The sequence below is a fragment of the Pseudonaja textilis genome, chromosome 2 (assembly GCF_049901715.1).
Source record: "Pseudonaja textilis isolate UNSWEBS1 chromosome 2, rPseTex1.2, whole genome shotgun sequence".
Classification (NCBI taxonomy): domain Eukaryota; kingdom Metazoa; phylum Chordata; class Lepidosauria; order Squamata; family Elapidae; genus Pseudonaja; species Pseudonaja textilis.
The window spans coordinates 253,549,571-253,562,276 of NC_141991.1; the positions used below are offsets into that span (position 1 = coordinate 253,549,571).

At 42.4% G+C, this 12,706-nt stretch overlaps 2 protein-coding genes across 21 annotated transcripts in view; one reads left to right on the forward strand and one right to left on the reverse strand.

Annotated features, from left to right (window-relative positions):
- CELF4 (CUGBP Elav-like family member 4) overlaps positions 1-12,706 on the forward strand; it is an 801,906-nt gene that overhangs the window by 247,031 nt on the left and 542,169 nt on the right. The gene's annotated exons all lie outside the window — the stretch shown is intronic.
- LOC148127457 (uncharacterized) overlaps positions 10,046-12,706 on the reverse strand; it is a 163,506-nt gene continuing 160,845 nt past the window's right edge. The window contains exon 6 of the mRNA XM_087928646.1: positions 10,046-10,226. Coding sequence (XP_087784772.1) covers positions 10,046-10,226 — 181 coding nt within the window. The remainder of the gene's footprint in view (positions 10,227-12,706) is intronic.

Genomic DNA, 12,706 nt, shown 5'->3' on the forward strand with positions numbered 1-12,706 from the left:
TGACTCTGCCCACCAGCCCTGCTCTATTCTTTATGTTTGGGGTTTTCAGCTCAGTTGATTTGCGTGGCACAACAGATTGTCATGCCTCAGTTGATTTACGCACCAGGAGTACAGCAGAAGTTTTCCCGGTTTCCCCGAAAATACAACCTATCCTGAAAGTAAGTCCTAGCTTGATTTTTACATGTATGCCCTGGCAATTGCAACCAGGCCTTGCACATCCCAACACCTGCCTTGACAGCTCATTTCTCCTGCATCTGGCAAGGCTGGCAAGGCTTTCCTGAAGGCTTCTGGAGCTGGTAACAAACCTCAGGATCGATCCAAGCTCTGTTATCCTCTGCAGAGGCCTTTCCGGCTGCAGAAGTAGTTCCTGGAGGCCGCTGACAGTGAAAAGGAGGCCAGGGGTAGTGCATGCAAGTGAGGTTAGTCAGTGGATGACATCCCCCCAAAATAAGACCCGGTGCCTTTTTTGGTGGCAAAAAAATAAAATAAAATAGGGTCTTATTTTTGAGGAAACGTGGTAAGTATTAGAGCTTAAAAAGCAGTGCTTTTCTAACGCTGCACACGCGCGAAGTGCATGCTCATCAAAGTATTTGTTATACCAGTTGAATCCCACCCCCTGCTCAGAAATCACGTGTCAAACAATCAAACTGAATAAAACTTGTTGGAAAAATAATGTATAGAAGACTTTATGTGGAGGCGGGAGAGAAGGAAGAAGGGAAAAAAATAGAATTAGCTTTGCTTCGGCTGCACTTTGGAGCCGATGTGGTAGAAAATAATTCCCCTCAAGACCAGAGACACGTACTTCTAAATAAAAATACTTGCACTTCAGCTATATCTGTGAAAGCTGCCTGATTGGTCTCTCTTAATTGCACACTCCGCGGAAAACCCGGGTTTGTGACTGCAGAATGTGTGAAGTCACCCAGAGAGACAGATGCTTCCTTTCCAGAAATTGGTGTCTTTGTACACACGCCTACAAATTGGATGTTGATAAAATTATGCTCTTTCTCCGATTGTTCCAGCAAGGTCTGAAGATCTCATCATTAGTCTAATGAGTCCAAGGGAAGTTGAAAATGGGAGGGTGAAAACCAGTTAGGGAGGGAATACAGCATAAAGTGTTAAAAATGTGAAATGAACTTAGCTGGTGGTCTCTGAGCTTGGTTGTTTTCTAGCAGATGTTTCATGACCCAACTAGGGAACATCATCATGGCTAGAAGGAAGTGGGACTAGAACATGCTAGAACTCCACTCCTTTCTACCTCTGTGTTCAGATTCCAGCAATTACCCCCATTAAAATCATAAGTCTCAAGCCATACTTCCAAAACTTCAAAAGGATTTATTGGGAGTTAACACATCCTGCACTGCCTGGGTGTAGCCGACTCTGAGACTCATAATTCATGTCACGCTTGACCCTGGTTTTCCCCCTCACCCCCTGGATATATCATAATTTACATTCTCCAATGGGACACATCCATAGCCAAGAATCATGATCTCCAGTTAGAATTTTGCACGACAGAAATTTCGCTCGTCTAGCTACTATCTTTGAAAACATTTATGGAATGCACTTTCGGTTTGCAAGCTGCCACATTGCTCTCCCTCCCTTTCTGTTGGCAATGCTAAAAAGACCATAGAAATATTTTATGAGTTGACAGACTGATGATGTTGCCTAGTTGGGTTATGAAACATCTGCCAGGAAACAACCAGGCTCAGAGAGCATCAAGGACCCCACAATTCCCCTGCTTGCTCTTCTTCTTCCTCTCTCCTCCTCCTCTGTCTCTCTTCCTCCTTCTTGCAAACCCCACTCTCTTCCAGTACTGATGATGTTACCCAGTTGGGTCATAAAACGTCTGCCAGGAAACAACCAGGCTCAGAGAGCACCAAGGACCCTGAGCTACAAATACCCTTTTATATTGATCTGTAGCTGAAACATTTGCCTGATAACTGTTAGTTGTTGATCTATAAAATTTTCCTGCAATGTGCATCAGTAAAGCCAATTCAAGCGAGCAAATCCTGACCCATGAGCAGCCACGTGTTTGTAGTAAGGGGAGAACAGAATGCTTTGAGAAGATGCATTGTCCCTTCAACAATGAATTTTTCATTGCTTGTTAGTTTTATTGATTTATATACCACCGTTATTATTTTTCCAAATAATTCAAGGCAGCAAGTAAATTGAATATATCCAAGACTTTTTGAGTCTTCTTGCTCCTCCTCCTGCTCCTCCTCTCTCATCCTTCTCTTCCTCCTTCTCCTCCTCCTTTTCCTTCTCTTCTCCTCCTCCTCCTTTTCCTTCTCCTCTTTTCTCTCCACTCCTCCCCCTCCTTCTCCTCTCTCCCATCCTTCTCCTTCTTCCTCCTTCTCTTCTCTCTCCCCTTCTGCTCCTCCCCCTCCCATCTTTCTTCTCCTTCCCCTCCTCCTCCTCCTCCCTTCTAGCACTGACAATGTTACCTAGTTGGGTCATGAAATGCCTGCAAAAAAGAAATCACCAAGCTCAGAGAGCACCAAGGACCTAACAGTCCTCCTCTCCCTCCTCCTCTTCCTCACACATGGAAATGGACAAAGTTGAGTTGGCTTAGACTTCAGTATAATTTCTCTTGCAGCCAAATCTGATTGGCTTCTGCAGCACTTGGAGGCGAAAGAAAAGGACAGCCTGGAACTCGGTGTGATATTTGCCTTATACTTCTCATTTCTAAATCCTTCACAGAACGATTTAAGTTGAAACGCAGAGCAATATGTGCCATTTGAAGAGTCTTCTTCATTAGGAGCTGCATATGTGAATTCATTTCCAGCACATAAAATCATGACCTTTTTCGGTACCCTTACGGAAGCTTTTTTTTTTAAAAAAAAAATCCTTGTTTAACCTCAGTTTTTAATTCAAGCAACCTCATACCTGCCTCTCAAAGGACCTTCCTATTTCTGTGATTGGTCATGGAAGTTGGAAGAGGCTCTACCCTTTACCTTAAATGCTCCCTTGAGCTGTCACTGGCTATTAAAAATCTCAGGACACAACATCTGTTCAATTAAAATGCACGTCTTAATGTCAAAGGGGGAAAAGGAAGAGAAGGAGGGCTGTCATCATGAACTATGAACCTCCATCAATTGTTGGTTGATGCGAACCAACGTTCAAAATATTTTTAGATACTGCTGTTTTTGTAAAAAAAAAAATACTAATAATAATCCCTGGAGTTCTGAGAAAAAAAAGACATATTCACCTGAATTCTGGATAAATAATGGAAATACATTTTGTCATAACGTCCTGCTTTAAGGAATGAACATTGTGTGTGATTGGTCCTTTGAAATGGGGGGAGCAGGGGTGGGGAAAATCCAACTTCCATTTCCAAAATCCAACTTCCGTTTCCCCCGCCATCACCTGTTTTACAATTCTTTGGGGTTGCCAAGAATAGGATGTTTTACTGATAGAAAAGAAGAGTTGTAGCTCAGGGTCGAACTGTAGGGGCCTTGGTGGTCTCTGAGCTTAGCTGTTCTTCTTGCAGATGTTTCATGACCCAACTAGGTAATATCATCAGCACTGGAAGGGAATGGGCTTTGGGATGAGGAAGAGGAAGACCACTGTGATTTGTGGAGAGAAAGAATAGAATAGAATAAGAGTGATGAAAGGAAGAGGAGGAGAAGGATAGGAGGGAGAGGGAAAGGAGAAGGGGAAGGGGAAGGAGAAGGAGAGGGAGGGGAAGGAAAAGGAGAAGGAAAGGGGGGAGAGGGAAAGTAGGGGAAGGAGGAGAAGGAGAAGGAAAGGAGGGAGAGGGAAAGAAGAAGGGCGAGGAGCAGAAGGGGAAGGATAGGAGGGAAAGGAGAAGGGGAAGGAGAAGGAGGGAAGAGAGGGAGTGGGAGAAGGATAGGAGAGGGGAAAAGGGAAGAGGAAGGAGGAGAAGGAGAAGGAGAAGGAGAAAGAGAAGGACGAGGAGGAGGAGGAGGAGGAGGAGGAGGAGGAAGAAGAAGAAGAAGAAGAAGAAGAAGAAGAAGAAGAAGAAGAAGAAGAAGAAGAAGAAGAAGAAGAAGAAGAAGAAGAAGAAGAAGAAGAAGAAGAAGAAGAAGAAGAAGAAGAAGAAGAAGAAGAAGAAGAAGAAACAACAACAACACCTGTGGTGTCCTGGTACTCTCTGAACTTGGTTGTTTACTTGCAGATGTTCATTATCCAAACTAGGTAACACCATCAGTGCTAAGGAGTGGAGTCTTGTGATTGTTGTCACTGGTGTGTGTGTGTGTGTGTGTGTGTGTGTGTGTGTGTGTGTGTAAGGTGTGTGGACCTTTATTGGGGGGGTTATTGCGGTTTCATCTTTGTAAGGCACCCAGAGTGTCCGTGAATGAGTTGGGCAGCTGTATACATTTTCTTAAATAAAGAAATGAGAACATGACGTGGGATTTGAGAATCACAATCTCGTTTCTTCGTGGATGTCAGTCTCCTACCTCCACCAGGCCTGGAATTCAACGACGACAACAAGGAAGGAGCTTGGTTAATTCTTTTCTGATGTTCGTTTTTCAAGAAGAACAAAGGGCTCTTCAGCAACCCCGTGCCCATCGATCGGAAGGATTAACACGGCATCCTGATTATCAGCGTTCGGTTGTTTCAAGAATCATCAGAGGCAACATTAAATTGATTCCACTGGTAAAGCTTCCCTTGTAATTAGAGACATCCCCTTTCAAACTCGCCCAACCACCAGATTGTTCATTTTGATGAGAAACAGGGCACTGAATATGCTGGAGAGAACTTCTGGCTTCTGAGTAATCATGGTTTATTTATCAGAATTGCCTTTAACAACGTGCTAATCTGAGCAACAATTCGAGTTGACGATGCCTCTCGATTGTTCAGTTAGGGTTGCTGCAGGATATTGATCACGGGAAGTATTAATACCGCTTTATAAAACCCTAGTAAGGCCACACCTGGAATACTGCAAGCAATTTTGGTCACTGTGCTACAAAAAAAAGATGTTGAGATCACCGTGCTACAAAAAAAAGATGTTTAGATTATGGGGAAAGTGCAGAGAAGAGCAACTAAAACAATCAAAGTTCTGGAGACTTAAAACACATGAAGAACGGTTGCAGGATTTGGGTATGGCCAGTCTAGAGAAAAGAAGGACTAGGGGGGACATGATAGCAGCCTTCCAGGATTTGAAAGGCTGCCACAAAGAAGTAGGAGTCAATCAATTTTCCAAAGTACTTGAAGGCAGGACAAAAAACAATGGATGGGAACTAATCAAGGAGAGAAGCAACCTGGAATTAAGGAGAAATATCTTAACAGTGAGGACAATTGACCAGTGAAACAGCTTGCCACCAGAAGCTGTGGGTTCTTCATCATTAGAGGTTTTTAAAGAGATATTGGACAGTCACTTGTTTGAAATGGTATAGGATCTCCTACTTGAGCCAGGGGCTGGACTAAAAGACCTCCAAGGTCCCATTCTCTTCTCTTCTCTTCTCTTCTCTTCTCTTCTCTTCTCTTCTCTTCTCTTCTCTTCTCTTCTCTTCTCTTCTCTTCTCTTCTCTTCTCTCCTCTCCTCTCCTCTCCTCTCCTCTCCTCTTCTAATAGAGACTAATAGAGAATTTGTCAATGCTGTAGCTACTCAAATGGTTCTTCATTTGTTTTGGGATAGGTGTCTGTTACTATTTGTGCTACCTTTGCTAACTTTTTCCACGGTCATTCTATTTCTATTTGCAAGTCTTTGTATTTTGTGATTTTCTTCAGCTCCTTCTCTTCTCTTCTGCTGTCTCCATTATCCAGACCTTTTTGTCTTTCTGATCCACAATTGTTTTTTATCCACAATTGCAGATGTTTTATGACCCAACTAGGTAACATCATCAATTCTAGCAGGGAGGGGGTTTACTCTCTGTTTATATACAAGCAGCTTACCCTGCTACTATTGGTGGGAATGTTCTTGGTGGTTCCTTGATTAGGCTGTTGTTTGATATTTGTTTGTCTGAGTTGATAGTTCCTTGGTTGGAGCGTTGTTTATTGCTTGACTGTTGGTCTAGTATTTCTTATGGTATTAACCTCTGCCTATCTGGATGTTGATTGCTGAAAAGGATGTGTGGGTTTTTCTCGGTCTTTCTGCTTTCTTTTTTGAGTTGGTGATTGTCTCCTTTGAATAGTATGTAGATGTTGTTTATCTGTATGTGCCTGTTGATGGCTGATTTGCGCCAAGTTTCCAGGAATTGTCCAGCACTTTCGATAGGACTTACACACTGCTTCATAGAGCTTTATAGCACTAATAAGTCAGCCTCTTGCCCCCAACAATCTGAGTCTTCATCTTACCAACCTCGGAAGGATGGAAAGCTGAGTCAATCTTGAGCCGGTCAGGATCAAACTGCTGGCAATTGGCGGAGTTAGCCTGCAATACTGCATTTTAACTACTGTGCCACCATGGCTCTAGGGTTTTTGCCCTTAGCTTGATCTAGGTTTCTTACAGTTTCCCAGCTAGGAGCACTGATGATATTACCTAGTTCAGTCAAGCAACAAGACAACAAGATCAAAGAGCATCAAGGAATCAAAAGTTTCGGCCTATGTCGTTAATGCTTCCATGTCCAAACTGGTTGATACACAGGAGGAACTCAGTGAAACACTCTTCTCAAAATGCTGCTGTTGTATACAGAGGATAAAGTTTCTTGTTTCTATGTCGCTCTCTTCTTTCTTTCTTTCTTTCTTCTTTCTTTCTTTCTTTCTTTCTTTCTTTCTTTCTTCTTTCTTTCTTTCTCTCTCTCTCTCTCTCTCTCTCTCTCTCTCTCTCTCTCTCTCTCTCTCTCTCTCCCCTCTCCCCCCTTACACACACACACACGAGCAATCAAAAGCCAGAGGACCAGTATTGGGTCATATTTGATATGTCTGCTTGAATCCCGCTCAGATGCAATTCGGAAAATTGATTCTATTCAGACCTTTGAATCAATCCGGAGCAAAACTTCAAGTAAGACAAGAGTCAATTGGGCCTCACTCAGACAAATGGATATAAAGCATCCAAATCCTTTGCTTTGATGGATCACATTGATCCATCGGCTCAGTATGGCCAATCAACCTGAATCAATGAAGAATATTCGCCCACTTCTCAAGGGACTTTATTTTTTATCTTGACTTACTTAACTACTTGCTTGCTTCTAGCCAAATCATCCCAAATCAAAAAACATAGAATTATAGAATTCAAAGGGACCTTGGAGGTCTTCTAGCCAACCCCTTGCTTGAGCAGGAGACCCTGTATCATTTCAGATAAATGATTGTCCAGTCTCTGTTTGGAAGTCTCCAGTGATGGAGCACCGACAACTTCTAGAGGCAAGTCGTTCCACTGATTAATTGTTCTCACTGTCAGGAAATTTCTTCTTAGTTCTAGGTTGCTTCTCTCCTTGATTAGTTTACATCCATGGTTTCTCCTCCTGCCTTTGGGCTCCATTCCCTCTTGGTTCTCCTCTTTGCATCCTTTCCAGATTCTCAACATCTTTTTTTATATATTGTGGTGACAAAACTGGATGCAGTATTCCAAGTGTGGTCTTATTAAGGTTTTATAAAGCAGTGTTAGAACTTCACGTGATCTGGATTCTATCCCTCGGTTAATGCAGTCTAGGATTGTGTTGGCTTTTTTGGCTGCTGCACCCCACAGCTGGCTCATATTTAAGTTATTGTCCCCCAGGACTCCCATTATCCCTCTCACAGTTATTGTCATGGATAAGTCAGGGTAAGACTGTTGAATATGCTAATCAGATAAATGCAGATCATATTTATTTCATTGTTCGGTTCAGATACCCATATTCTGAACCAGATCATCACATCTTTCAAAAAAAAAATGCTCAATGACTTGACAAAAATTCCTGAAGGCTCATTATTTTTTTATTTCTATGTAAAGAAATAATAAGAATAAGAAGAACTGAAAAGACAAGAACAGATAGAAAATGCTATTTCTGCAGAGAAGCTGAGAAAGCAGTGGATTACCTAGTTAGTTGCCGCAGGATCATACAGACTGACTACAAACAACAGCATAACAAAGTAGCAACCATGGCACATTGGAAGATCTGCAAGAAATAACCATATGCAACAACTGATGGGGTCACAAAACACACAAGATAACTCAGAGCTGACTCAGAGCTGAAGAAGCTTCCTGGATGGGAAGCGAAACGTCTTCCAAAAAAAAACCCAGAAAGCTTTAGGAGACTTTTGTGGGTGAGGGAAATGACCTTGGGAGAACCACAACTTGGATGACTCAGAATCTCTATCGACTTACCTTCAGAAGTTCTGGGTGCTTCATCACTGGAGGTTTTGAAGAAAACATTGGACAGCTACTTGTCTGATAGGGTACAAGGACTCCTGCTTGAGCAAGGGGTTGGACTAGAGGACCTCCAAAGTCCCTTCCAGCTCTGTTATTCTGTTAATTAATAGAGCAATGGCTTGTCTCCAGAGGCTGTGGGTGCTCCATCACTGGAGGTTTTCAAGAACTAGACAGCCATTGATCTGAAATGGAATAGGATCTCCTGCTTGAGCAGGGGGGGTTGGACTAGAGGACCTCCAAGGTTCCTTCCAGCTCTATTCTAATTGATAGAAGTAGTAGTAGTAGAAGACTGCTTAGAAAAATCATAAATGCTACTCATTTTTGACTACTTTTGAATGGAGTCCAAAGTGCTCCTTTTGAATTATTAAATTTCCAAACTAAAGCTTACTCAACACTGGCTAGAGTGATATAGGTCAAGGGAGGAGGAGGAGGATAGGGCTGTGCAACATCTTACACAACTTCCTGATGGCTTATCAGCACCAGAGATATCATCATGTTGTCAACCAGTTCTTCTCTACTTCCTTTTTTCTGAGCATTCTCCTTCTGTTGTCATGGGTGATTAACCACGAGTGCAAATTTACAGGGTTCAGCTTTACACATATGTTTTTTAGAAAGAGATTGGACAACCATTTTGTTCAGAGTATTGCAGCGTAAATTCAGCACCAGAAAAATACACAGAGATGGCTGAGGCTTCATTTAACTTCTTTATAAACACATCAAGTAAATTTTACAATACCAGTTGTAGATTTCTCCAGTATGGAGTAAACTCAAATGGAAGCAGACATGTTACAGGTTCAGAGCAGAACAGCGACTCAGGAGCTCAGAAACCGACATCAGTTTCACCTTAGTTCAGCAGGCAAGCAAGACGCACAGCAGAAGAGAGAAGCAGTTTTATTTTCAATAGACAGACTCAGAGCTTAATATAGCTTCAGAGCTGCAGAGCTTAACATAAAGCCATGCCTAGGCTACTTCTAGTTTCAGTTTTCAAACAGTCCTCATAGGGTATGCCTATTCATTGGCTGACCTTGTTACCATGCTCTATTCCAATTCATGGATATATTCTGTCTGTTTCCTGCCTAAGCAGGGGGTTGGACTAGAAGACCTCCAAGGTCCCTTCCAACTCTGTTATTCTATTCTATTCTATTCTATTCTATTCTATTCTATTCTATTCTATTCCATTCCATTCCATTCATAAGCTAATAACAACAAACTGGTTCCATCCAACATGTGGAAAAGGAAACCATATTATATTTTGTATTTTGGTAATATTTGTTCATATAGAAATAGAAACAGAATTCTTTCTTGGCCAAGCGTGATTGAACACCCGGGGAATTTGTCTGTGGTGCAGATGCTTTTCGTGTATATGCAAACCACAAAGTGGTAGGTCATAGATCATAAATCATAAGATATCGTCATTAGTCATAAGAGACAAAGAACAAGTGATAAATCATAAGATTTATCAGGAGAAGGAGAAGATAGTAGGAAAGGTGAGAAGGATAGCAATAGCAGCAGCCCTTAGACTTATATACTGCTTCACAGTGCTTTATAGTCCTCTCTAAGCAGTTTATAGAGTCAGCCTCTTGCCCCCAACAATCTGGGTCCTCATTTTACTCACCTCAGAAGGATGGAAGGCTGAGTCAACCTTGAGCCCATCAGCACTGAACTACTAGCAGTTGTCAGAATTAGCCTACAATACTGCACTCTAACAACTGTGCCACCAGGATAATAGCAATACAGCCCTAATACGTAAGTAAATATCTTTAGAAGTAAGAGAGGGCTGTGGAAGTTAGGTGTTTAGCAGAGTGATGGGGAGATAGGTGGGTGGGTGGGTGGGTGGGTGGATGGATAGATAGATAGATAGATAGATAGATAGATAGATAGATAGATAGATAGATAGATAGATAGATAGATAGATAGATAGATAGATAGATAGATAGATAGATAGATAAAAGAGAGGGATGATGGATAGAGGAAGAGAGGGAGAGAGAGATGATAGATAGAAAGAAAGAGATAGAAAGAGAGAGAGAGAGACAGACAGACAGACAGACAGACAGACAGACAGACAGACATTTTTTGAATTCATGTCTCTGCACTTAGGAATCCACTGAAGATTTCATTTCAAAACTTCTAATCATACATCTTCTTCCAGATAGATAGATAGATAGATAGATAGATAGATAGATAGATAGATAGATAGATAGATAGATAGATAGATAGGCAGGCAGGCAGGCAGGCAGGCAGGCAGGCAGGCAGGCAGGCAGGCAGGCGGGCAGATAAAAGAGAGGGATGGTGGATAGAGGAAGAGAGGGAGAGAGATGATAGAAAGAAAGAGATAGAAAGAAAGAGATAGATGGATGGATGGATAGATAGATAGATAGACAGACAGACAGACAGACACATTTTTGAGGTCATTTCTCTGCACTTAGGAATCCATTGTAGATTTCATTTCAAAATCTCTGATCATACATCTTCACACACACACACACACACACACACACACATTTTTCATCCAGCAGGGCTAAGGTGGCCTTCGAGAAAATTTATTTCATTTCCTCTGGAAGCAGAAGTTAATATTTCTATTGGTCCCGTTGCAGGAAGATTGACGCTGGGGTCTACTTGCTTGGAGAAGCATAATCAAATGGCACTCCCCTTTTTTGTGCTCCTTCACTTTTCCTTTTCCTTAACTAATTATATCGATACAAAATTGAATTTTAAAGGTTTGGTCCTCAAAGAGGCTGAAATGTAATTTCGGGTGGATATTAAAAAAAAAAATGTGGCACACTCAGGCAGGCCCCTTTGGCTTCTTATGAAACAAACAAACAAAAAACAGCTGGCATTCAGAACAATTCTTGCAAGAGCAGGGTAATAAAATGTGTTGGCTTGTGTGTTTGTGGGCATGCACAGTCACACTATACAGCCGTGGATGGTGTGAATCCGCAAATGTGCAAATGGTTGTTTTTGTTAACAGGTTGAATTGTCTTTAGCTTTACAGATATTCTTCATTTATGAACAGGAAAGAGAACAAAGATTCACTAGGAGAATTTTGCCCAAAGAGAGACACTTAAGATGAAAAGTAATCTATATTGCACAGAATACAGAATAATAGAGTTGGAAGGGGCCTTAGAGGTTGTCTAGTCGAACCCCCTGATCAAGCAGGAGAGACCTTATATACTTCAGACAAATGGTTGTCTAATCTCTTCTTTAAAATAAAGGAGAATAGTTGTAGATCAAGACTGACATGAGGGGTCCTTGGTGCTCTCTGAGCTTGGTGGTTTTCTTGTAGACGTTTCATGACCCAACTAGGGAACATCATCAGTGCTGGGAAAGAGGGAGGAGGAGGAGGAAGCTCTTTGAGGTCCTTGGTGCTCTCTGAGCTTGGTGGTTTTCTTGTAGACGTTTCATGACCCAATGAGAAAGAGAGAAAGAGAAAAAAAATGAGAATGAGAAAGAATGTGAAGCAGAGAGAGGAGAGAGAGAACATGAGAGAATGAAAGAGAGAGAGAAAAAGAATGAGAGAGAGAGAGAGAATGAAGGAGAAAGGGAATGAGAGAGAAAGAGAGAATAAGAGAGAGAGAGAGAATGAGAAATAGAAAGAGAATGAGAGAGAAAGAATGAGAGAAAATGAGAAGGAATGAGAAACAATTAAGTGAGTGTGTGGAGTGGAGAAAGGAGGAGGAGGAGGAGGAGGAGGAGGAGGAGGAGGAGGAGGAGGAGGAGTAAAGATCAAACTCTAATGTGGGGCTGGATGGTAGTGTTTGTGTCTTGTGTATCATTGCATCCATTTGTGAATGTCTCTTCTTGGTAGGAAATAAACTTAAATTGAAAAGTTGCAGAATAACCAGTCAAAAAAACAGATGTTTGTAAACACCAATGCATAGAGAATACAAACCACAAAACCTGTTTTGTATATGGTGGAGGTCCCAAAATGTTCTGGATTGAGACAGAAGGATAAGAACATTGCTCTCCATCCGTGATGGCGAACCTATGGCATGTGTGCCGGAAGTGGCACACAGAGCCATCTCTTCAGGCACGCCAGCCATTGTCCATTGCTCTTCTGGGTTCTGGCGCATGCATGGGTGCTGGCCAGCTGGTCTTCGCATGTAGCATGCGCCCGCCGGGAAGCTGACCTTCCGGTTTCCAATGCGTCAGTTGGTCTTCGTGCACGCATGCGTGCCAGAAACTGGAAGACCAGGTGGCCGGCATGCGCATGCACGCCAGGGGAGCTGCTCTTCCGGTTTCCCGGCGCTCCCACGCACGCGGCAGGGGAGCTGCACTTCCGATTTCCCGCACTCCTCTGTGCGCGCATGATCCCATTTCGGCACTCGGTGCCGAAAAGGGTTTGCCAACACTGCTCTATATGATCTTTATCAGGTGAGCTCAAGTTTTCTGGGGCATAAAAGAATGGCCCACCAAAAGACACTCACACAAACACACGTACAAATTGTCCTCGTTTTT